We start from the raw sequence: 26657 nt of genomic DNA, 5'->3' as shown, positions 1-26657 counted from the left end.
TTACCTACGCAAAGACCACAACGTGATATGCCAATTGCTATTTACCCTTCATAAGGACCCTTTTCATCGAATCCGATCCGACTAAAGTGGGAGAGACAGACACCTGCTAGCCACCTTATGCAACTAGTGCATGTCAGTCGGTGGAACCAGTCTCACGTAAGAGTACGTGTAAGGTTGGTCCGGGCCGCTTCATCCCACAATACTGCCGAATCAAGATTGGACTAGTAACGGTAAGCATATTGAACAAAATCAACGCCCACAACTACTTTGTGTTCTACTCGTGCATAGAAACTACGCATAGACCTAGCTCTGATACCACTGTTGGGGAACGTAGCAATAATTCAAAATTTTCCTACGTGTCACCAAGATCAATCTATGGAGTCATCTAGCAACGAGGGAGGAGTCGATCTACATACCCTTGTAGATCGCGCGCGGAAGCGTTCAAGAGAACGGGGTTGATGGAGTCGTACTCGTCGTGATCCAAATCACCGATGATCCTAGCGCCGAACGGACGGCACCTCCGCGTTCAACACACGTACGGAGCAGCGACGTCTCCTTCTTTTTGATCCAGCAAGGGGGAAGGAGAGGTTGATGGAGATCCAGCAGCACGACGGCGTGGTGGTGGAAGTAGCGGGATTCCAACAGGGCTTCGCCAAGCGCTGTGGGAGGAGGGAGATGTGTCATGGGAGGGAGAGGGAGGCGCCAGGGCTTAGGTGTTGCTGCCCTCCCTTCCCCCCACTATATATAGGGACAAGGGAGAGGGGGGCGCAGCCTTGGCCCTTCCTCCAAGGAAGGGTGCGGCCAGGGAGGAGTCCATCCTCCCCAAGGCACCTAGGAGGTGCCTTCCCCCTTTAGGACTCTTCCTTTCCCTTATTTCTTGGCGCATGGGCCTCTTGGGGCTGGTGCCCTTGGCCCATATAGGCTAAGGCGCACACTCCTACAGCCCATGTGGCCCCCGGGGCAGGTGGACCCCTTTGGTGGACCCCCGGACCCCTTTCGGCACTCCCGGTACAATATCGATAATGCGCGAAACTTTTCCGGCGACCAAAACAAGACTTCCCATATATAAATCTTCACCTCCGGACCATTCCGGAACTCCTCGTGACTTCCGGGATCTCATCCGGGACTCCGAACAACTTTCGGGTTACCGCATACTAATATCTCTATAACCCTAGCGTCACTGAACCTTAAGTGTGTAGACCCTACGGGTTCGGGAGACATGCAGACATGACCAAGATGACTCTCCGGTCAATAACCAACAGCGGGATCTGGATACCCATGTTGGCTCCCACATGTTCCACGATGATCTCATCGGATGAACCACGATGTCAAGGACTTAATCAATCCCGTATACAATTCCCTTTGTCTATCGGTACGATACTTGCCCAAGATTCGATCGTCGGTATCCCGATACCTTGTTCAATCTCGTTACCGGCAAGTCTCTTTACTCATTCCGTAACACATCATCCCGTGATCAACTCCTTGATCACATTGTGCACATTATGATGATGTCCTACCGAGTGGGCCTAGAGATACCTCTCCGTTTACACGGAGTGACAAATCCCAGTCTCGATTCGTGCCAACCCAATAGACACTTTCGGAGATACCTGTAGTGTACCTTTATAGCCACCCAGTTACGTTGTGACGTTTGACACACCCAAAGCACTCCTACGGTATCCGGGAGTTGCACAATCTCATGGTCTAAGGAAACGATACTTGACATTAGAAAAGCTTTAGCATACGAACTACATGATCTTGTGCTAGGCTTAGGATTGGGTCTTGTCCATCACATCATTTTCCTAATGATGTGATCCCGTTATCAACGACATCCAATGTCCATGGTCAGGAAACCGTAACCATCTATTGATCAACGAGCTAGTCAACTAGAGGCTTACTAGGGACATGGTGTTGTCTATGTATCCACACATGTATATGAGTTTCCTATCAATACAATTATAGCATGGATAATAAACGATTATCATGAACAAGGAAATATAATAATAATAACTAATTTATTATTGCCTCTAGGGCATATTTCCAACATGGTAAGCAGTATGACTATTATCGCCCACAACTCCTTTGTGTTCTACTCATGCATATAACATCTACGCATAAACCTGGCTCTGATGCCACTATTGGGTAACACAGTAATTTCAAAATTTTGCCTACGATCACGCAAGATCTATGTGATGCACAGCAACGAGCGGGAGAGTGTTGTCTACGTACCCTCATAGACTCTAAGCGGAAGCGTCAAGACACGTGGTTGATGTAGTCGAACGTCTTCGTGATCCAACCGATCCTAGCACCGAAAGTACGGCACCTCCACGATCTGCACACGTTCAGCTCGGTGACGTCCCACGAACTCTTGATCCAGCTGAGTGTCGAGGGAGAGCTTCGTCAACACGACAGCGTGATGATGGTGATGATGAGGTTACCGGCGCAGGGCTTCACCTAAACACTGCAACAATATGACCGAGGTGGATTATGGTGGAGGGGGGCACCGCACACGGCTAAGACAATGTATTTGTGTGTTCGAGGGTGCCCCCTTGCCCCCGTATATAAAAGAGCTAGGGGGGAGGCCGGCCGGCCCTTGGGCGCACCAAGGAGGGGAGGAGTCCTCCTCCTAGTAGGAGTAGGACTCCTCCTTTCCTAGTCCTACTAGGAGGGGGAAGGAAGGAGGAGAGGGAGAAGGAAAGGGGGCGCCGCCCCCTTCCCTAGTCCAATTCGGACCCAAGGGGGAGGGGGGCGCAGCCTGCCGTGGCTGGCCCTTCTCTCTCTCTACTAAGGCCCATAAGGCCCATTAGTTCCCCGGGGGGTTCCATAACCCTCCGGCACTCCGGTTTTCTCCGAAATCACCCGGAACACTTCAGGTGTCCGAATATAGCTGTCCAATATATCAATCTTTATGTCTCAACCATTTTGAGACTCCTCGTCATGTCTGTGATCACATCTGGGACTCCGAACTACCTTCGGTACATCAAAACACATAAACTCATAATACCGATCGTCACTGAATGTTAAGCGTGCGGACCCTACGGGTTCGAGAACTATGTATACATGACCGAGACACGTCTTCGGTCAATAACCAATAGCGGAACCTGGATGCTCATATTGGCTCCTACATATTCTACGAAGATCTTTATCGGTCAAACTGCATAACAACGTACGTTGTTCCCTTTGTCATCGGTATGTTACTTGCCTGAGATTCGATCGCCGGTATCTCAATACCTAGTTCAATATCGTCATCGGCAAGTCTCTTTACTCATTCCGCAATGCATCATCTCATAACTAACTCATTGGTCACATTGCTTGCAACGCTTATAGTGATGTGCATTATCGAGAGGGCCCAGAGATACCTCTCCGACAATCGGAGTGACAAATCCTAATCTCGATCTATGCCAACTCAACAAACACCATAGGAGACACCTGTAGAGCATCTTTATGATCACCTAGTTACGTTGTGATGTTTGATAGCACACAAGGTGTTCCTCCGGTATTCGGGAGTTGCATAATCTCATAGTCATAGGAACATGTATAAGTCATGAATAAAAACAATAGCAACAAACTGAACGATCAAGTGCTAATGTTAATGGAATGGGTCATGTCAATCACATTATTCTCTAATGATGTGATCCCGTTTATCAAATGACAACTCATGTCTATGGCTAGGAAACTTAGCCATCTTTGATTAACGAGCTAGTCAAGTAGAGGCATACTAGTGACACTATGTTTGTCTATGTATTCACACATGTACTAAGTTTCCAGTTAATACAATTCTAGCATGAATAATAAACATTTATCATGATATAAGGAAATATAAATAACAACTTTATTATTGCCTCTAAGGCATATTTCCTTCACCACCATATGCGGCTCGGGCACGCCGATGACCAGATCCCCATCGCATATCGCCAGACTCTCGCATAAAGTCAAACTCCACTAAGGGCATCTCCAACGCTGACCCCCAAACCCCCTTATCTGTTCGGACCGCGTAGCCCGGACGTGTTTTGCAATCCAACACGGTCAGATACCCGTTCCGAAGTCCCGCAAATCGGAACCAAACTAAGGGGTTTATGCAAGAGTCCAGACATCCATGCAACAACCAAAAGTCATATCCTCTCCCCTCCGTCCGGATGGCAGAACGCCGCTCATGTTGCTATTTAGGTCTGGTGGATAGCATGTTTGAAGTTGGTAGAAGCCGCTAATCACTTTGTTTCACTTTTTTATTTAAAATCTACCCCCTCCATTTTTATATACAAGGTCACAAACTCAAATTACAGGTACCAAGGTAAAGTTTAATACATGTTTTGTTACTCAGTTTTTCTTTTTGTTTACTGGGATCATTAATACACTGCATGCATGCAAGAAAATTGAATGGAGAAAGTAGCTGAGTGTCATTATGACTGCATGCATGCAAATATTAAACAAGTTGCTAGTATAAGAAAATATTATTAATTTTTGCCTCGATTACTGTTGATGGCCTTATATAAATACAAAATGTATATTCTATAATGGTCTTGTATAAGTAAATGGAGGGAGTATAAGATTTGATGGATGCAAGCAGTAAAAGGCTCTTATATTTCTTTACAAAGGGAGCAGAAACTAGCTAGATTGATTCTGCCAAATAGCATGCCTAAAGCTACTACTAATCACGTCGTGAATTGGCGGAAGCAAGCTGTGGTTCCGCCAAATAGCATGCTATGTAGCTAGCTATTGGGCTAAATTGCTACTTTCTCCATCCCATAATACTTGTTGTGGATTTAGTGACTAACTAAATCCACGACAAATATTATGGAACGGAGGGAGTACATAGATTTGGCGGAAGCTAACACCATGCCTTTCGTCAAATAAGAAGCTACTGATCACGTTTGGACAAAGAGATAATTTATTGAACGTGTCTATCGACGTGCCGTTGTCTCAGTAGCATTCCAGGGCAACCCTCCTTTTAAAGTATATTTTTGTCCTACTCAAAAAGACTAGGAAATATTTTATCCTCTTAATAGAAAAAAGACAAAGACCATACAGCGTGTTTAACCAAAACTGAAAAAGCCCACATGTGAATAAGTGTGAACGTATTAAATTCAGATTTTGCAATTTTAGAGAAGTCATAACTTTTGAACCGAACATTGAAATTAAGATCCGCTTTCATCGTTGAAATCATCACGATGTGCTTTTCGAAACTAGATACCACATCAGTATGTTTCGACAAACTTTTTTTTGTGCAATTTTGTCTCCATTTTGCGCAACCGTACAGTTGTTATGTGCAACTACCTAATAGTCGATGTGCAACTTTCTTTCTATCCATGGATGTCCGGTTTTCATTGATGGCACCTCACCCCAAACTACCCACTATCAATTGAGATGTGCAATTTCGTCTGCTACCCCGGTCAACTTCTTAGTAGTCAATGTGCAACTTTTTCCCTATAGTTGGAATGCAGTTTTTTTACTGTTTGCTACCTCGATCAACTGCCAAGCAGTGAATGTACAACTACGAAAACTGTCCCAGCCAACTACCTAATGGTTGATGTGTAACTTTTCCCTATACCCATGGGTGTGTAGTTTTCATCACTAGCACCCCTTCCCACCCACCCCAACTAGTGAGATGTGCATCTTTAGGGTCTCACTTATAGACAATTTTTCTCTACCCTCATGGTCTTATGGATGTGCAGTTTTTCACCATCCAACAAATCCATGTCGGTGAGATGTGCAACTTTCTCTGCTGCCCCAGCCAACTGCCTAGCAGATTATGTGAAACTTCGCCTATTGCCACCGCCAACTAAAACTAAATATTGACAAGTATGGAGGGGAAGGAGTTGCCCATTGACTACTACGAAGTTAGAAACAACAGATTAAGTTGCACATATAGCTGATAAGGTAAGTGGGGCATGGTATGACAGCAGTGAAAACCTATATCATCCTGAATAGGGAATGGGAGGGTTGCACATCGACTAGTAAGTAATTGGCCGAGTAGTAGACTAGTTGCACATCACTAAAAAATGATTGTCATGGTGGCTAGGTTGCAAATCTCATAAAAATTTCGATCATGTAGCTTTACAAAATGGTTTTGAAAAAAGTTGCAGCATACTGAAATTGCACGATGTAGTAATAGAGTTGCACAATATAGTATCAAAGTTGGCATAAAAAAATTCATCAAAACATATCCATGTGGGATCTAGTTTCGAAGATCTCGTCGCAAGGATTTCAACGGTGAAAACGGATCTGAATTCCGACGCACGCTTTGAAAGATATGACTTTTTGAAAATTTGTAAACCCGAATAAATGCATATGCACATCCAATAGACATGAAATTAATACCCTGAATTTCCCATGTGCCCATCCTATTAGTACTTGCCACGTCATGAGTAAAGACAAAATTTGGACCATAAAACTACATGCTTATTTGTGTGAGAGTCGGCCGCTCATTTTCACCAAATAGTGCGTAAGCACTTTTTAGATTTGAGGTAATTTATTTAAAGTTAAAATAAACGGACACATGAGATATCAATTGGATGGTCGGCTCGTACATTTGAACTGTCCTTACTGATCCATGAACAGATATAGTGTCCGATTTAGGGTCAGGGTTGGAGATGTCGAAACACTATACTAATACTAAGGGCATCTCCAACGCAAGCGCTACAGCCCGGCGCCAGGATTGATTTTCAGGTAATTTCCCCCTATTTCCGTCCGATTCTCGTTCGATCCCGAGAAACTCTGTTGTGTCGACTCCAAAGTATTCACTGGGCGCTTCACCTGCTTTTTTTTCGCACGAGCGATTGGGCTGGAGTCAGGCACTAACAACGGGCGCTAAAATTCCCCTAGAAAATCTCCTAGGAGGCTTTTGCCTCAAATAACTAGAGATATTTCTGCGTTGGAGGAAACAGACGCTAGCTGTTCCATTTTTTGACCGCATAGCGCCTATAATCACAGTTAGTGTTGAAGGTATAGGCTTTTAGAGAAACGTTAAACGATAATTCATTATTTTTTTATACCTAAACATCTTTGTAAGCGCTTCCCATTGGATATGCCCTAAGCCTAATCTGCAGCGGAGCACCGATTGCTTGTCCGTTTGGTAGCTGTAACAAAGGCCATGTGGTTTCTTTAGGCCTTGTTTGGTGGAGGAGGTTTGGAGGGGAATATCCTCGCAGAGTTTAAAATCTTCAGAAATCCTTGTCAGCCCATTTAACACGTAGAGATTGAGCATATCAATCCTCTCCGATCCCCATGAATCCCCCTCAATCTATGTGGTACAGAAAACCCCCCAAGACACCCAGGGAACTGGACGCTTCCTATGATGCTGCTGTTGCAGGAGGTTTAACCAAATAGAGAGGTTTATGAGGGGAGGGGGGGGGGGGGGATTAGTGGGGAATTGAGGGGATTGGATGGAAGAGAGGGATTAACCAAATCCTCTCAGATCCCCCTCCACTCCGGGGCCGCAAACCCTCCCCTGTCAAACGAGGCCTTAATGAAATCGAAGAGGAAGGCCCCTGGAAATCCTCTCTTTTGCTAAAAAATAAAGAAGAAGGCGAGGAAGCTCCTGCTAAGTGCAGCCTCTGCTTGTCTCCTCCCGTGTGCTATGTTCTTGCAGACACATTTGAATGCCCGCGTAGGTGCTGTTTAGGTTCAGTTGCATGCAACAGGTCATGTTCGAGCTGGATATATATATTTGCCAGTAGCTCGTTTACATTTACACTCTCCTTTCTCAAAGGGATCAAGTCCTTAACGGTGGTGTCCAGTCTCCACTCCAACTAGGCAGCGCTGAGCTACAGGCCGCGAAGCAAAAATTGCAGCCAAATGAAGCAGCAACTTACATACAGAAACACAAAAACTTACATACAGAAACACAAAACAAAACATGATAAAACTATATAGAACTACACCGATTAGCCTCTTTGATTTCCAAGTACCGGCCAGTCAAGGTACCTCGCCACTATCTCAAGAATTACAGCAGGCCTCTCAGGCCCTGGACCCAGCTTAATACAACGCTGTTACAGAAATTGTCACATATAGACTAGTTTAAGAATTTATTATAGAAGAAAAATGTACATCATGTTTCGACCCGAAAAAGGCATGGAATCTCTGAGGGGGGAGGCCAGCCAAACAGGCCAGCAGAGTATGCACACTCATGGCTGTGATTTTTTTTTCTTTTTACCTTTATACCAGTCCACCGCAATCTCGATGGCAAATCCGAATCCGAAACCGACCAGGATCAGAGGTCGTTCAGGACGAAGCTGCGATGCTATTGCCCGATGGGCATCGTGGCTTGCGACACCGCCTTGTTGTTCGCCCCCAGCTAACCATGCCCCTTTCATCAGCTTCTAAGCCAACAGAGTCGGGTTTTGAGGGTGGTGGGCTCGCCTCGGCTTCTATCTCTACGGTAGCTGGCTGGTCTTTGCGGGGCTTTCTACCTCTTGTTCGCCCACCGCGCGCTCGCCTGGTTAAACTCGACTCCCATGATCCACCAGATGCCTGTACTAACCCCTCAATTAGCTGAATGTCCTCTATGATCTTAGGCCGGGAAAGCGATGAAAGCCCGGGCAAGATGTCCTTCTGGAAGTCTCGCTTCTGCCGTCGCTTCCTTTGCGGTCCTCTTTTTGGCTTGGACAGCAGGTTCACCGCTGAAACAGCTTGGTCATCGTCTGTCAGTGGTGGTTCTGGTGTCCTGGTCCAGCGCTCATCGGTCTTGCACTCTTCCAGCTTCAGTGTCAAGGCTTCAAATGAGTCTGAACCATCATCACTGGAATTATCGATGCAACCCTGGACTTTTGCTTGCTCGGCATGGTCATCCATGCTTGATATCGCGAGCTCTGCAAACCACTGCAACATATCATCGGGTGTGCCTGTGGTGGTCGGCACATCCGTTGACAACGCAAGAATAATCTGCGCTGCATCTGTAGCGGATGGAAAACACATATCAGCTTCCTTGGATGCACCAAGCTTGCCAGAAGGTGTGCATTCCTGTTGAGAAGTCCAGGCAGCACCATCTTCACAAGCTGGCACTTCTTCTAAGTCAAACAAAAATGTGCGCTTAGCATGGTTGTTCTGTAAGGCCGCCACATCACATTCATGTGACACTACTGATGACTCTGAGTTATCTTCATGTGGTACATCATCATTCAGATCAAACAAATTTCTGACTACAGCGGCGCCACTTTTCTTGACAACACCTTCAGCAGCTTGTCCATCTCTATCCAAGGGTTTCTGGCTTGAAAGTGGTAAATGTCTCGTAGTACTCTCCTCAGTCTTATTACATACCAGCCAAGTTCTATCAGTGATGCCTTCAGAAGCATCATCTATCTTAATTCTGCAACCTAGGGACGTCGAGGCAGAATCTGACAAATTGCAAACAATCGGTGTTATTCCTGTCAAGTTATTGTTGATTTTCGTGTCTGCTGCAGTCCCGTTGGAATGGCCAAGCATCTTTCTTTGCTTTTCCAGCCCTGTTGGGTCAGCACAAGTAGCTTTATTTTTTAGCCAAGAGATCCCAAATACTGATCCCTCGCCTTTACTATGCTGCAAACTACCAACAGATCTCCGATCCCGTTCTACAAGCTCTTCCAGACCATCTGACAGTGCTTCATTCAAATTAAAGTTCTTTATGCCCTTGCCGTTTGTGGACTGAGGATACCCATGAGACTGCCGTGCTGCTGAATGTTCAAACATCAGGCAGTTCCTTTGCTCCAACTCGCTCGAAATTGCAACCTGTTGTCTGGATCGTGATGCGGAAAATGGATCAGGTGGAAAGCCAAAGTAACTACCATCCAAATTATCAAATCTTTTCAGCTTATGAATCGAAGGTCCAATGCTTTGGGTCACAGCACTAGGACTCTTGTATGAATTAACAGTTGAAGATCCATTGAAACTTGGAACTCGCTGGAAAGCATTGTTGATAACACTGCTCCTTGGGTCCACTGTGCAAGAACCTATAGGAGAGGCGACGGAAGGATGGTCTATGTGAGGAATGGAGATTGGAGCAACAAGTGTACCAATACTTGAATGATGTGGATGGTCAGGTCTAGCAAAATTATTGATGGGAGATGCTCCCATAGGACCTTTTGAAAACCATCCAACTGAACTGTTTTGACCATGGTAAATAATCTCATTGGTTGCAGATCTCCCATCAGCAACTTTGAAGGATTTTTGCAGATCAGCATTGCTGTATCTGGGTGTAAAAAAAGATTGGTTGCTGACTTGTTTTCCTGAAAGAATTGAAGCAATATAGCGGATCAAGGACACTGCAAGTACAGAGCAGTAACCAAATATGCTAGATTTGTACAGAACTACAGATTGGTTATAAACAGCATAGGATAAAGTACTCAAGATAATAATAATGTAGTCCACTGCCACATCATGCATAAATAGAAAAAGAAAAAGAATGGTCGGAAACAGATATGCAACATGCACAGCTAAGGGAAGCGAGTTCTACATGCACTGCGACAGAAAAAACCTTCACATGCAGTTGAAATGCTATTTCTAATACGTATTAATAGGTACCAGGAGGGCATGACGTCCAAGTCACATAACGGATGAAGGTAGGTTGTAACCACATTTCCCCCCAAATTCCATAGTGAACCCTTACCTCTTAATGCAAAATGACTTTTTCGTCGACAGATATAGTAAATACATGTACTAGTGATATTTATTGTGTAAACATAGAAAGATAAGCATGACAAGAAAAGAAGCAAATAAAGGTGTACTAAGTGAAGCTTATCCTTACCTTTATCAATCAATGGTTTCTCCTCCTGTCTTAGTTTGGCACTTGCATCAAGGAAATTTGAGCTTGTTCCTTCGTCAGTATGCTTCTCTTTGGAGTATTCTTTATTGAAACCAAAGTTAGCTGTGCTTGATCTCACTGCAGATTGGCGCCAAGAGTTCTCCAAGGTATACGGGAGACCTCTGGATACTGACCCGTTTGTTCCACCCATATGCATCCCAGTAATTGGCTCATTCAGGTCAGCGACATGGCAGCCTCCTGGTTTATTGGTAGTCAGCAAACCAGAGGTTGAGCTATTATCATTGAACCTCCCCAAGCCTTCTGCACCATTCGGAGGTTTTGTACCCGAATCTAATCCAAGGAAATCTATAGGCTTATTATCTGATGTGTTGTCATCATCTATATAATGATCAGCTGGAAGCTCAAGGTCAATAATGCCTTGCTTGGTATTTAAAGCAACACCATTCAAGGGGAATCCATTTGGAGAGGGCAGGACACTGCCATCACTAAGGAACTTCAAGGAGTGGTTTGTATCAGTGTGCACTGCAACAGTAGCCTCTCCGTATGTTTTGGCCACCAGAGGCATCTGCCATATCATCTTTGAGCCATTTGGTTGAACTTGTGATGACGAATTTGTCTGTGATGCATCTGCCAGTTCTGGGTATGCATATGCATCTTTGTTTTCATAATGCTTCATCAGATCTCTCTGTATTTTGTAAACCCGGTGCAGTTCATAAACCTGGATAATGATTTCAGTTAATCAGTTAACAAGATAAGAGAAAGAAAAACACAAAATGAGAAGTGAAAATATCGGCTGTGTGCCTGCAGTTTATACTTTTTGTAACTTGTCATGCATTAAGATGTTTACGTAGTTAATGCCAAGGTACCAACCTGCTGTCTAAACATAGCTTCATGTGAAAGCATTGTGCGCTTTAGCGTTTCGTTGTCGTATTCTGAATAACCATCTGCCTGCTTTGTCATGAAGCCATTGTACAACTGTCCATTTGATGTTCTATCCTCATAGTATGGAGAGCACCAACCATTTGAGTCCATGTGCAGATCCCCTGTAGCATAGTATCCAGGATTGTAACTCTCACCTTCCACTTTAGCTCCCATTAGTATTACAGTCTGTTGAACAGACCAGTCAAATGATGCTGAATTATATACAAAAGTGGGGTGCGAAAGGTAAAGCTTTTGGAATAGCAGCCTCAAATATTTCAAATAACAAACATGCATTATTCATTGCTTGAAGCCTTGAACAAGAAACAAAAAGATCAAGTTGAGCTTGCAAGAGAAACATCAAAGTCAACTAGATGTTGCAACTTTATTTCCTGCATGTTGACAATCATAATGTGAAAACACATTTATTTACATTAAATTCAAGCTTGAACGCAAGTAGCGTACAGCATACTGCTTGTCTAATGGTTGTTTCAAGTGCAACACCCAAACAAATAACACAGTGCAGACAAATTGGTGCTTTTAAGATCCTCGGCAAGATATTTTACTTAAGAGCATGGGAGCAAGTTGAGAAGAGCTAAGAATCTAGCAGCTGAGTAAGTAATATCAAACAGAGATTTACAAAAACAAAAACAACTAAAGATTTAGGGGTCCCATTGATAAATTACCAAAACAATGAGCATGTAGCAATCATGCTAAAATTCCCCTTGACCCGGACGGCAACCAGCACTGATCATCACATCACAGGACACCAAAGGGAAATCACAGTGTGAATGCAATGCACGTGTGAAATTCCAATCTTTAATGCTTTGAGCTAACTGGACAGCTTGACTTGCTCAGGTGAATCAATACTACCTCCCAATCTGAATGGCACTTAAAGAGAAATAACCTGCCAATAAATACTGCAGTGAGTAATAAGAAAGGATCTGGGAAACAAGATGCTACATGTATCATGGATAAAATGCATGACAAAAACTCACTACCCCTACAATAATCAAACAAACCTAGACAGCAACAGAGTAAACAACACCAAAGGCCCAACTTTTAAATATATACTGTATTCCATAATGGCATAGAATATGCACCTCACCTGTTTGTTTCTAAATTCATCGGGCAGGAAATAACTAAAGGAGAGAAGACGAGTCAACCGGCGATAGTTCAACCTACTTAATAAAATCCTAAGGACTAGTTCTTTTAAGAGATATATCATCATCTTTACCAAACGTGGAAAATAGAAACCTATGGCCAGCAGATGCAATCATTGACTTCTCGCGTACAATCCAACTGAAACGTCACACAGACCTAATCACCAAAACAGAAAATAAGAACCCCGAAACCTAATAAAAGGCCCCAAAAAAAATTTACAACAAGCAAGTTATAACACAAAGAGTCCCAATTCCAATTTCAGTTGAACTGGAATTTGCGTCCACTTGGAAGTTTTATGTTTGGTTTCACCAAGGAAAATTCCAGTTTGTTGAGAAAGGGGAGAATTACGAAGTGTCTTGGAAATAGAAGATTAACCCATTTCCAACTCCAGTTTGGATGATAAGAAGTGTAAATAAAGGCCAGAGATGGGCAGGCATACTTGAGCAAGCACGCACGGGGAGACTGAGGCAATCGCAGGACGAACTGACAATGGTAGCTACAGGCACGGAGGTGGGAAGAGAAGGGGAAGTGGATCTGGACGCCAAAGTCGAGCCAGACGCCTGGAGTACAGAGAGGAAAGCGAAGAAGGGATGGTGACGGACGGCAGGTGTCCGGATCTAGACAAGAGGAGGGGGGCGGCAATGAGCAGGAGGCGGCGCCGGTGGCCGAGGCCGATGTGTCGCGTGGAGGGCGGCCGGATCTGGACGTGCGGCGGAGGCCAGGAGCGGACGAAGGGACAGTGACGGCGACAGCGACAGGGGCGTCGGACAGAGTGAAATTGGTCCGAAATCGGAGCTCCAATCCCCCCAGGTGCCCCCGGATTGGAGCTCCAACACATGGGGAAAGCAAATCAAGACCACTCCTTTGGATTGTGTTAGTTCGATTCCACGATCCAGGCAGCGCGCGAGCAGAATTAATTGAACCAAACCAGCTAGGATAAAGAAAGGAAATTCTGACCTCAGGGATTCTTGGCGCTGCGCTGGAGCGGGTTGAGCCTGACGACCCGCAGCATTCGGCGGGCGAGCGTCCTGTCCGGCACCGCCGCCACGGCCATGCCCCAAGAAACCCCGCGCCGCCCAAGAACCCGCCCAACCCAACCAAGGCAGGATATTTATTTATCTATGTATCTATCCTAGAACCAACGAAAAGAAAGAGGCAAATCTGTCTGGCGGCGGCAGGGGGGCGATCGGGGCGGAGGACACCCGGAGCTCCGACGTATCCGGGACGGGTCCGGTCGGGGGGGCCAGGGCAGGGAGAGAAGAGAGAAGGGAGGGAGGGCGAGGAAGAGGGAGAGAAAGTGGTGGGTTCTCGTCCTCGTCCCCGGACGAACGAACCACTGTCTGCGGATGTAGTATCTTGGTTTGTTCTCTCTCTGCTCACTCCCCACTCTCCCTCTTTTCCCTTGCTCCTTTTGGGGGTTTTGGATTGGCGTCGTTTGGCCCGGCCTCTCTCTCTCCTCTCTTTCTCTCTCCTCTCTCCTCTCCTCTGGGGCAACAAGGAAGGGGGATGGAATGGAACCACCTTCTCTTCTAGTAGTAGTACTCCCACCCTCTCTCTCTCTCTAAACGAGCCGCAAGGACAGCAGATTTGTTGACATCTGATATTCTCCCTCCCTCTCCCTCTCCCTCTCCGTCTCCGCCCTGATGCTGATCCTCCCCATCACCCCCCCTTGTCCCTCTCCCCCGGCTTTCTCTCTCATCAATCACTAACCCAGACATTTCCTTCCCAATATTATACCTGCCACCGCATCGCCACCGGCTGCTGTCCCTCTCACGATTCTGGTGTGGAACTAGACAACCGGCGGTACTACGTTTTTCTCTTTCTTTCCAAGTGCGTGATATGATATGATATAATTATTCCGGGGGATCGGATTTCCCATGGGACAGTTATCATGAGGACGGCTCATTTCTTTTTCCCTTCCTCGGGTTGGTTTGTTTAGAGTAATGGAGGATACGAGCTTAGGGATTGGGACTTGGGAGAGAATCTGTCCACCCTTGGCTTTGCTTCCACCTCCCGGTGGGGGGGAGGGAGTGAGAAAGTAACAGACAGCAAGTGTTAAAAATACTAGTAGTACCGCCCAACCTCCTTTCCAAATCTTGCAAAACCGGCCATCTTTTTATCCCTCCCCTCGTGATGCTGCCTTTTTTATCTCCTCCTGGACAGTGGACTCGCTACGTACACGCCGTCCGGACCTTCACATTGGCCAGCCAGCCAAATGTATCAACGCGGTGGTCTTGGACTCCTTTCGACGAGTACTGCTGCAAGGAGTACTCTAGTGGTATGTACACGTACTGGTAATGGTGGTTGGACATGTTGAATGTATTTGTGTGCACTTATGGCCTGGGAACAGTGCATGTGTTAATGTGTTGCTGTGTTTTTTTATCTTTTTTTTGTTATGTCGGTATGTTATCTTCTTATTGATTGTTCATCTTCTGCTTGTGTCGTGTTCTCATTGTGCTAAACCTACTTTCATATGTAGGCATGGGATTTGTCGCACCAGTTTAGCGCAAGTACTTTTGGGTCCTATAACGTCCGCTTGCCAAATAATACTCCTACTTGTTTAGTCAAATCTCATAGTTAATGAATACCTAAACTGTACAACCAACCTTCTACGTTATGTCTCAAAATTAAATGACGGGTTGTTGGCGTGACAACATGCTAATATCACGGGATCAGGAGTACGGAGCGATGGTTAGCTCCAAGGACTTAGGGGCAGAGCGATGTGGGACGACTCCGCCTTCTTTGTCGCGTCACTCATCTTCATCATGTCATCTATGTGTGTGTGTGTGTTTGTGTGTTTTTTGCTCTTTGCGTCGTCACTGTTATCCGTTTCTTTTGCCTTCATCATCCTACGCCCACCTATGACTTTGTCATTATCTAGCGCTGCTATTCTACAATCTTCGTCCTCTTATAAATATCTTATGTCACTAGCATCAAGGCAAGGTGACACCGCTCCGATCAAGCGTACATACCAAGTCATCGGGGAGCCACATTACCCGTATGGCATCTCGTTAACCTCTCGGGCTGGTTCTTTTGTTATCCAATTTTCCATCTCATGTTCCTTCCTCCTCCCCGCTCTTCATTGCGATTTACATAGCCCAAATGTTTGCATGGTATTCCAGGCCTGTGGCCACTCAGTAATTGCTTATCTTTATATTACTAGAATATATAGGAACATTCGTGCTAAATAGTGAGGTACCCTACGATTTCGGCATGCCACCCCAGTATTTTTAACAAAAAAATAAATACGTTAAGAAAAAACTATTATTATTTTTCACAACAACCATGTTTTTTATTTGCATCTGAGTGCAAATTCTTGTGAGAAAATGGCATGCGTCGTGACCTAGGCCAAAAAAATGTGTTCTAAAAAGCTTGTGAAATCAACATTTTACCAGTATTATAAATTTATAATGCATGTTAAAAAAATTGACATTATTCAAACAAATTATCATTCATCCGAGGAGGACGCGCGGTGGCCTGGGAGCTACATTTTGGATTACACATATAGGCTGGGCACTGGGCACGGCCATCATTGTGCGGAGCATTCTGGGTGTACGCTTTACAACCACCGCCCGGTCGCCAGAGGACCAAACGCAATTAAACAAACCGGCTGGGGGCACAAGCATCACACCACACCGGAGAGAGAAAAAGAAGCTCGTCACGGTTAAAAGCGGTACTACTCGTACTACTACTAGCAGAGCAAAAAATAATCAGTTATTATTAGCGCTTTTAATCCCTGTGCGTTGCTCGATCCAATGGTCGCCCGAAAGCCTGCTTCCCAGGGCCCCACCGCCCGCTCCCTCCCGAGTCCAACCGCGGAAAGAAAAGGTACGATTCGCCAGTCCTCCTGCCTGCCACGCGGGGCCACACGCTCGGATTCCCCTGCGCGATCCACGCACGCGACGCCGCTACAGTCGACGGCCGCTGCCGCCGCCGGCGGGGAGAGAGAGATCCGGCGCGGCGGCGGGCGGCTTTGGATTTGGGTGATGGGCAGTCGGCCTCGGATTCCTCGGGCCGGTGGAGTGGGAGTGGACCAGATGGATCGCCTGTTTGTTTCCTGTCCCGTCCCGTGCGGGGCTGCCTCGGAACGGCGCGGCGCGCAGGACAGGGGCCAGCCAGTCAGAGGGTTGGTTCACCGTTGGCTGTACTACTGAACGGTGGCCGCGGGGCCCCCACAGGTGGGACCGGCTCAAGAGTATTGATTAGTTCGTCGTAGTATTACTAGTACTACATTATTTTCTCTTGTATTTTATTCAAAGGAGGATTTGATTGATTCCTAGTTCGGCCTCTTTATTAGTTCGTCGTAGTATAATATTTTTTGAAACTTCGACCTCTTTATTAGATCAAATAACCGTTATATCATCCACTAGCCATTGTACAATAGATGCCGGTGGTTCCTCAACCCACAGCGAGAGTGGGTTTGAGACCGCTAGTCTAGCTAGCTCATGAGAGACACAGTTTGCCTCCCTAGGGCAATGGACGAAAGACACCAAAGTATAACCTACTATCAACACATTACAATCTGCATAAATTGCCGCCGCTCCTGTCGTCGTGAATCCGCCCGAGTTCATCGTGTGGATTACTTCCAGACAATCCGCCTCCACCACCAGCTTGGTCACGCCCACCTGTTGCGCCAGTAGGAGCCCATGTCTCAAGGCATATGCTTCTGCTGTTGCCGCGTCCGCCGCATGCTCAAGTGTTTCATTCGACGCAGCTATGAATCCCCCTTTGTCATCCCTCAACACTGCCCCGACTGCGGGTTTCTACATGGAATGTTGCATCAACATTAAGCTTGACACAGCCCTTCATGGGCTTCTTCCATCCCTCCTTCTTCACCCCCGTGACCTTCTTCCTTGCATGCGTGTAATTTGCAGCTAGGGTTGCTATTGACAAAGCCGACCGAGCCGGTGTTTGAACTTCTTCTCCATGGACTCGTTGCCTTCTCTCCCACCATACATACCATATCCCGGCGAGGATTAATGTCTGTGCGCTCACATCTGGAAGCAGGCTCCCTCTCGTCGGCATACATAAAATATGGTCCAGAACTGAAGAATCAGCTCTGTCCACATTACACGCCTCCTCCACAAATCCCGCTAGCTGTAGACACCTCCATATTTCTGCCGCTCTTGTGCAAGTAAACAGCACATGCTTGATATCCTCACATCCGCCTGCACACATTGGACAGTTCCTGGGCATAGCAATATGTCGATTTGCCAGGACTCCGAAACATGGTATGAACCCATGCATCACTTTCCACGCGTGTATCTTGATCTTGCCCGGCAATGAGGACTCCCAAAGCTTCGCCCAAACTGGGTAACGCTGTGATTGTTGTCCTTCCGTTCTCACAAACCATCGTCCAAACTGGTGATCCCACTCCGCATGATACGCCGACCGGACTGTAAACATGTTGTTCTTAGTAAATCTCCATGCCACAAAATCCTCCATCATACCCTGCGGCACGAGCGGAATCGCTAGGATTCTCTCCGCATCAACCTGCCAAAAAGTATCCATAACAAGTTCTTGATCCCACACTCCTGTCACCGGATCAATCAGGTCGGACACCTTTGACAACAAGTTTGCTCCTCTCGGGGTAACTACACGTCCATCTGCACTCTCGGCAATCCACGGGTCAGACCAAATATTAACCTGAGAACCATCTCCGATCCTCCAAATGGCACCTCTTTTGAAGGTGTTAATCCCAGCACAGATACTCTGCCACGTGTAAGAACACCCACTCTTCATCTTTGCATCCAAAAGTTTTCCGTCCGGGTAATACTTCGCTCTTAAGACTTGTGCACACAGCGACTCCGGGTTTTCCAACAATCTCCATACCTTCTTGGCCAGCAAGGCAAGATTGAAACTATGTAGATCCCCAAACCCCAGCCCCCCTTTGCTCTTCGGTATGCAGATTTTCCACCAAGCCGCCCAGTGAATTCTCTTGTGGTTGTCATCATCGCCCCACCAGTACCTTGATATGGCGTCCGTCATCCCTTTGCAAACTTTTTTCGGGATATTAAACACCGACATCGCGAATACTGGCATGGCTTGGGCAACAGCCTTAATGAGAATATCCTTCCCTCCCGTGGAAAGTAGCTTCTCCTTCCATCCATTCACCAACTGGTTGATACGTTCAATTAGATATTCAAAAGATTCACACCTATCCACACCCACCATTGCTGGTAATCCCAAATACCTGTCGTTCATGGCTTCTGTAAAAATACACAGGTTCTGACATATCACCGCCTTCTCTTCCGCTGGCATGTTCGAGCTAAAGAACACACTGGACTTAGCATCACTAACCAGCTGCCCTGAGCTCTCACAGTATGCATCCAAAATCTCCCTCAGACATGCTGCATTAGCCGCGTCGGCTCTCATCAGAATTAGGGAGTCGTCCGCGAAGAGTAAGTGCGAGACTTGCGGTGCATCTCTACAGACTCGCACCCCCACAAGGTTACCGTTGTTCTCTTCCCTTTGCAGCAAATTCGACAAAGCCTCTGCACACAATAAAAATAGGTAAGGAGATAGAGGATCTCCTTGCCTTAATCCTCTCGAAGGGGTAAACACCTCCGTACTGGACCCGTTGAAACACACGTTATATGACACTGTTGAAACACATGCCATAATCAACGATACCCACTTATTATCAAAGCCCAACCTCTCCATCATCCTCTTCAGGAAACACCATTCCACTCGGTCGTATGCCTTATGCATATCTAACTTCACCGCACAGAGCCCTGACTTTCCTTGTTTCCTCTTAATGGAATGCATGCATTCATACGCAATAAGTATATTGTCCGTGATCAATTTCCCGGGAACAAATGCACTTTGCGTCGGGCTAATGATCTCCGGCAGGATTCCTTTCAACCGATTAGCCAACATCTTGGAGATGATCTTGTAGGCCACATTACATAGACTAATCGGTCTAAATTGTGTGATATTGGTCGGTGCAACCACCTTAGGGATCAGCACAATAGTTGTGCTATTCCACCCTTCAGGTATCTTGCCTGTGTTTATAGCTTCCAACACTTCCTTCACCAGATCGTCCTTGATCATACTCCAAAACCGCTTATAAAACGCCGCATGTAATCCATCCGGTCCAGGGGCCTTGAAATCCCCTATACTGAAAAGTGCTCGACGCACATCCTCTTCATTGAACGGCGCCAAAAGGGCCTCATTCATTTGTACCGACACTTTGGGAACCACTTTTTGTATTACTTCCTCGTTCGGTATATTCACCTGCGAAGTAAACAAGTTAGTAAAATACGCCTGTATAATGTTCGCCATCTCTGCTTGTCCTTCTTGCACCACTCCATTCTCATCCTGTAAACTCTTTATAGTATTTCTCTTTCTTCTAGCTGAGGCATACATATGAAAGAAGCTTGTGTTTCTATCCCCGTGTTTTAGCCAGTTAGCTCGGCCTCTTTGCACCCACTCCATTTCTTCCTGTTCCAATAGATTCTCAATGACTAGCAGTATCTCCTTCTGTCTGTCTATGGCTGCATCCGTAGCCGGCCCCCTCCTCAGGTCCTCCAGCTCTGCTTTGAGGGCCGCCATCCTCTTCTGCGGTCTCTTCAACACCTCTCTATCCCACTTGTGCAACTCTACGTGTACAACATCAATCTTTGGCTTAAAGGGCCCAATCCCTAGCATCTCCGCACGTTGCCACGCCGTTCTTACTACCTCCTCCACCGATTCCTCCTTTAACCATCTTGCTTCGAACCTTCGCTTCGCTCCCCCTGGCCTGCTCTGCTCCGCATAAAATTCAGTATTCACCACCAAGGGTCGATGGTCCGACTTTGTCATTTCACCATTCAGCACTCCCACATGCGGGAACAATATATTCCATCGGGAGTTACACACTGCTCTATCCAATCGCTCCTTTATCCGTCCTCTGCTCCACGTAAAACTGTCCCCCAATGCTCCCATATCATCCAGGTTACAGTCAGCCAAAGCATCTCTGAACCCTTGCATTAGACGCTGCTCCCGCACCGCTCCCCCCTCTTTCTCATGAGCAAATAGGATCTCATTAAAGTCTCCAAAGACCATCCATGGTATATCCATGACCTGATGTAGTGATCGTAGATACTCCCAAGATTTGTGTTTGTTTTCTCTAGCCGGTTCTCCATAAAAGCATGTACATCTCCACTTCCTTCCATCATCCACAATGACATCAATAAAATTGCTCGTTACATCGAGTTTTGTCATATCCATCCCCCGTCTCGAGAACATCACTAGACCTCCTGCCCTACCATCGCTCGGGTCGACCAACCTCTCCTGAAATCCTAACTTGGTCATCAACTTCTCCGCCCCCGCGTTAGACAAATGTGCTTCAGACAAAAAAAGCACATCTGGTTTATAGCACCTCTGGACCTCCAGGAGTGCTCGAACTGCCCGGGACTGACGCATCCCGTGGCAGTTCCATCCTAGGAGAATCATTGGGCCTGGCGGTCCCTCGAGCCAGGGGCCGCCAATGTTGCCAAGTCCATAGATACTGTCTTGTCCACCTTGTGCCTCTTACTCCCCTGCGAGTTAGTGTCATCCTCCTCCTTCTCCTCTCTACCAATCCTGCCAGCTTCATTTGCCACCCAATCATCCCCCACTTTACCATCAGTCAACAACAGTTGTGATCCAGTCCCCTTTTGATTCTCCTCAAACTCCAAACATCTTTTAAAAGACCCTTCCGAGTGAGAGACGCTCGGGTGTTTCACCGGACTGCTAGTTGTACTACGCAAATCATCATCATTCCTTTCCTTTGCAGCCTGATTCCTCCAACCTTGCCCCCCCTCTTCCTCCTCTTCCTCCATAAGTGGCCTTTGTCCCTCTTCCTTCCTGCCCCGTTTGCGCCCAATGCTCATCTCTCCTAAACTCCGGCGCGATTAGAGAAATAGGGTATATTATGACACTTTCCTCATGGATCCCATTACCATGCTCCTTAGCGACATGACTAACCAAGCCACAAACTCCACAAAACACCGGCATCTTCTCATATTCAAACTCAAAATACACCTTCTTCTGCCTTAGCGTAAGACTCACACATATTGTTAGAGGTTTCTGCACATCCAAAATGAGTCTCACCCTAATTCCTCCACCTTGCCCCTTGACAGATCGCTCATCCACTCGCTCCACTTCCCCTGCCTTCTTCGCTAGTTGCCTAGCAATACTCGCAGACCTCATTTTCTCCTTTAACCCCATCACCCTCATCCATGCCTGGTAAGTATATAGGTCAACCTCGTTCACATCCGACCACCCATCGTATGGAGCCAGCAGAACAGGGCAGTTCCTGAAAATCCATGGTCCTTCGTTCATCACCCTCTCCCAATCTCCCAAGGAACTCACCTGAACCGAAAACAGATTGTCCTCGATGGCCCTAAACTCTACTTCCTGTGCCAAGTTCCACGCCGACCTCATATTGCCATAAAAGGCCCCATGGCTAAACTTTTTATTGTAATGAACCCTAGCCAGCGCCATGAATTCAGCATCCTTCTCCAACTCTTCCATATCTTCCTCCAGTACCACATCTTCCTCCTCGTCTTCCCTGAGATTCATGTACTTGAGCTTGTCGTTCAACGAGTCCTCCCGTGACACCTTATCGCCATCGCTCGGCCCTTCCGACCCCCAGTCTCCCTTCGCCTTCGCCTTCGCCTTCCCTTCCTCCTGCTCCTTAGTCTTCCACCCATCAACCCTAGACGTGGATGAGTCAGCACTCGCCATGATCTCCCTGCCTAGGTTAGTTGTTCCCGCGTGTTGTACGTACTGGATCGCGAGGACCTCGCCTAGCTGAGGATCGGGTGCAAGATCCGATCTAGCCTCGACGTGGTTGGAAGGTCTCCTCGGCCGCCGCCTAGGAGAAAGAAACCCTAAAGGGTACGAGACATCTAACAATTAACACGGCAGAATTTTCTTCAGTTTGTGACTTGGTTAGTTAGCAGGACTTGCGTAGTTAGTTTGCATACGGATATTTATTTACTAACCACCAATCCCGTAAATCACGTCAAATTTATTCCCAACGCTAACCCCGGTGGTCCCTTCTCGTTCCCTCTGCTTCCTTCATGTGCTTCATTTGTTTTTTATGTGCTTCCCATGCATCTATTTGATGGTCAGGGATAGGAAGCACATATTTTCATAAGTGGAAACATGTTTTACTAAGTGGAATCATGCTAAGGAATAAACAATTTATTTTCTTTCCCTCTGCTAAAAAATATGCTTCCATGTTAAGCTGAGATTGTTTAAATTTGGTGAAATTTGTTAGAGTTGTGTCGAATATAGTGTACAAGGTAGGTTACAGTTGGAATTGTAGTTGTATTGTGTTTAGATAGGATATGGAGTCGTGTCCAAGTAGGACACTTGTATCCTAGGACTCTCATATATAGTGGGGGTAGACACACGATTTAACCTATGCCAACATAATAGCATCGCAACGCAAGGGAAGCCGGCGGCATGTGCCGGTGTCCAGGGCGACCGGGTGCGGTATTGTAGCGGTGTCATGGGGAGGAGCGTCCATAGTCAGGCCTCGGGGATGTAGCCATATCGGTGAACCTCGTTAACAAATCTCGGTGTCGTGCCTCGTATGATTGCTTGGTCCTTGGATGATTGACGGTATGCCTAGGATTTATTCTAACAAGTGGTATCATGAGCTAGGTTGTCGGGAGGTTGTCTGGATTGTTGATCTAGAGGAAAACACGTGGAAGCTGTCAACAAGATCTTACGAGATGCAACGTGTGATTGGAGACATGGCAACGTAGTTGTTGCGTCGGTGGATCAAGGTTGCTCGAGTTGAAGATTCATGAAGGACGGCGTCGTGTTTGGAAGAAGCGATCAGAAGGCAGGCGGCGTCAAGCGAGCACGCTGGAGTTCTTGTCGATCGGATCTGTACGTGATCGATCTGGGTTCGGAAGACGGGCGTGTAGCAGCGGATTCGAAGCGCCGCGGACCAACTCGAGCGTTGGTGGGTTGCAACCATGCAGGGAGCCGTAACCAACGACGCAGGGTGGAGCATGGTTGTAGTCGGATATGTTCGGCTTGGTTGGACTGGACAGTCTGACGGATCGATGCGAGTCAGTTGGAACAGAAGACGGTGGTGGGATCGACGACGACGACATAGGTGCGTGCTGCCGTTGGTGACCGACTTCTGGGCGTGGAAACACGTGGCACATGCCCGAGTGCTTGTGTGGCTTCGACAAGGCTATGACGTGGGGTTGATTCAAGACGGTGCATATGAGAGCTTGAAGTCGACGGGGCGCGGGGTGGACTGATCATCTACCATGGAGTCATGTTGAAGGTGGAGCTGAATTGAGGGGCTACAATGTAAGGATCCAGGGAATCGAAGCCTATTCAGCAAGAGAAAAAAAGGCGAGTGACTACGAATTTAACTCGGGATGATTACAAACAATGGTGAAATTCCTTCAAGTTCCAGACAGACTGTCAAGAAAGGTGCGATGATGTTGAGTTCAGGTAACTCTTATGTGTGACATCCAATATGTAAGTTGTTCACTTTCACGCAGGTCAGTGATAAGTGTGTGATGGCGTTGGACTGATACTGTGGAAGTTGGGAGCACAAACTAGAGCAACAAGGAACTTAATTTCGCTCGAGCATTGACTGTGGTCAAGAAAAGAAGGGACTACAAGTTGCAGGTGGAGTCATATGGAGTCTTTGGAGTAGCAGCGGTACTCATGGGATAAACTCAAGTTCAATGTACATGGAAGTTTGACGCATGGACAAATCCAGGATGGTGGAGTATATTTGCCAAGGTGGAGTTTGTTAGTGTTGTGTCGAATATAGTGTGCAAGGTAGGTTACAGTTGGACTTGTAGTTGTATTGTGTTTAGATAGGATATGGAGTCGTGTCCAAGTAGGGCACTTGTATCCTAGGCCTCTCATATATAGTGGGGGTAGACACACGATGTATCCTATGCCAACATAATAGCATCGGAACGCAGGGGAAGCCGGCGGCATGTGCCGGTGTCCAGGGCGACCGGGTGCGGTATTGTAGCGGTGTCATGGGGAGGAGCGCCCATAGTCAGGCCCCGAGGATGTAGCCATATCGGTGAACCTCGTTAACAAATCTCGGTGTCATGCCTCGTATGATTGCTTGGTCCTCGGATGATTGATGGTATGCGTCGGATTTATTCTAACAAAATTTGTGCCATTGTAAATAAAGTATTTATTTTCTTTGTGGCACACAAAAAATGTTTTGAAGGACTAGAGAACTATTTATCATTATAAATTGCTTCTACCCAAACAAATTGTTGTTTCCAAAAAAAATCTTATACCGAAAGTTGTGTTGGTGTGAAACAAATTAGTAGATTTTTGTTCCAAAGAAATTAAAATATACATCCAAAAGAATCTGAATTTGCTTCCACAAAATGGCATATAAAGGTAAGCTTTTGCGCCAATGCAGGCCAAGGATCCAATGGTGGCATGTGTCCTCCTTATGGTGTTCGTGCTTCCTTTTGATGGTGTAGATGCTTCCTTTCGATGATGACAGTGCATTATTAACCAAGGGTCATGCTTCCGTCAGATGGCAGGCTGGGCGTGCTTCCTACATATGGTGGTTGTGTGTTCTTCATATGATGGTCGTTCTTGTGCTTTATTCTGCCGCCAGACAAACCAGGGCATCGAAATGGTGTCGAGGAGGAGTGAAATAGACATTGTGACACTACTACATGGATGCATTGTTAGACGATGGTCGTGCTTCCTTCGGATTGTGGACCTGCTCTCTTTCACCACCAGACAGATCAAAATTGCATCAGCAAGGAGCGACATGGATGCACCGTTAGTCGAGGATCATGCTTCCTTCCCATGGTGGCCGTGCATACTAAGGGATTGTGCTCATGCTTCCTTCCACTGTCGGTTTACGTGCTTCATTTGTTCATATAACATTTTTCAGACATACTACAATTTGCTTCTTTCAAGTCACGAGGATTACAATGCTTCCTAAGCTCATATCATATGTATCCTACAAAATATGGAGTTGCTTCCCTTCATCTGGCTGTGTTTCCTACTGATGGTGGCGTGCTTCCTTCCACCGCTAGGTGTTCCAAAGGATGGAAGTTATTCAACTAAGGTCTGAGGAGTAGCATGGACGGAATGACGCTGCACCATGGATGCACCATTAGCCGAGATTCCAATTGACGATGAAGTAATTGAGGAGACGAATTACCTAGATCCGTTGATGACGACCCAAAGGCGGCGATGGTTGCATGCGACCTCCACATCGTTGTCGTGGTTGATACGTCTCCAATGTATCTATAATTTTTGATTGCTCCATGCTATATTATCTACTGTTTTGGACATTATTGGGCTTTATTATCCACTTTTATATTATTTTTGGGACTAACCTATTAACCGGAGGCCCAGCCCAGAATTGCTATTTTTTGCCTGTTTTAGGATTTTGAAGAAAAGGAATATCAAACGGAGTTCAAACGGAATGAAACCTTCGGGAACGTGATTTTCTCAACGAACAAGACCCGGGAGACTTGGACCCTACGTCAAGAAAGGAAATAGGAGGCCACGAGGTAGGGGGGCGCGCCCACCCCCACCAGGTGCGCCCTCCACCCTCGTGGCCCCCTTGTTGCTCCACTGACGTACTCCTTCCTCCTATATATATATATATATATATATATATATATCCACGTACCTCCAAACGATCAGATACAGAGCCAAAACCCTAATTCCACCGCCACAACTTTCTGTATCCATGAGATCCCATCTTGGGGCCTGTTCCGGAGCTCCGCCGGAGGGGGCATCGATCACGGAAGCCACTAGTGAAACCTATGGCCGCCACAGTGTCCTTGTCTCGGGCATGATGCCTATATACATGATCATACCTAGATATTCTCATAAC

The 26657-nt window shown here is 46.5% G+C and overlaps 2 protein-coding genes across 3 annotated transcripts; both read right to left on the bottom strand.

Moving 5' to 3' along the window:
* Window positions 1–7866: 7866 nt before the first annotated feature.
* Window positions 7867–14482, bottom strand: LOC125510663 (uncharacterized). 2 transcript variants are annotated; one of them, XM_048675906.2, is made up of 5 exons: window positions 13772–14482; window positions 12337–12557; window positions 11603–11839; window positions 10715–11450; window positions 7867–10196 (listed from the first exon to the last, which is right to left on the bottom strand). In XM_048675906.2, exons 2-5 carry the CDS (start codon window positions 12349–12351, stop codon window positions 8218–8220), a joined length of 2967 nt encoding a protein of 988 aa, XP_048531863.1. In that variant the 5' UTR covers window positions 12352–12557; window positions 13772–14482; the 3' UTR covers window positions 7867–8217. The 2 variants fall into 2 exon arrangements, with proteins under 2 accessions (XP_048531863.1, XP_048531864.1); XM_048675907.2 differs by lacking the exon at window positions 13772–14482 and having other exon boundaries at window positions 11603–11775.
* A 3425-nt stretch (window positions 14483–17907) lies between these two features.
* LOC147972974 (uncharacterized) lies at window positions 17908–20875 on the bottom strand. Its single transcript, XM_087524520.1, has 3 exons — window positions 19639–20875; window positions 18065–19308; window positions 17908–17982 (listed from the first exon to the last, which is right to left on the bottom strand). The coding sequence occupies exons 1-3, from the start codon at window positions 20873–20875 to the stop codon at window positions 17908–17910; spliced, it is 2556 nt and encodes an 851-aa protein (XP_087380646.1).
* Between the last annotated feature and the right edge of the window lie 5782 nt (window positions 20876–26657).

The sequence above is a fragment of the Triticum urartu genome, chromosome 5A (genome assembly GCF_056163025.1).
Source record: "Triticum urartu cultivar PI428250 chromosome 5A, HENAU_Tu73, whole genome shotgun sequence".
NCBI classification, from domain to species: Eukaryota; Viridiplantae; Streptophyta; class Magnoliopsida; order Poales; family Poaceae; genus Triticum; species Triticum urartu.
This window is presented reverse-complemented; position numbering and strand designations above follow the sequence as displayed.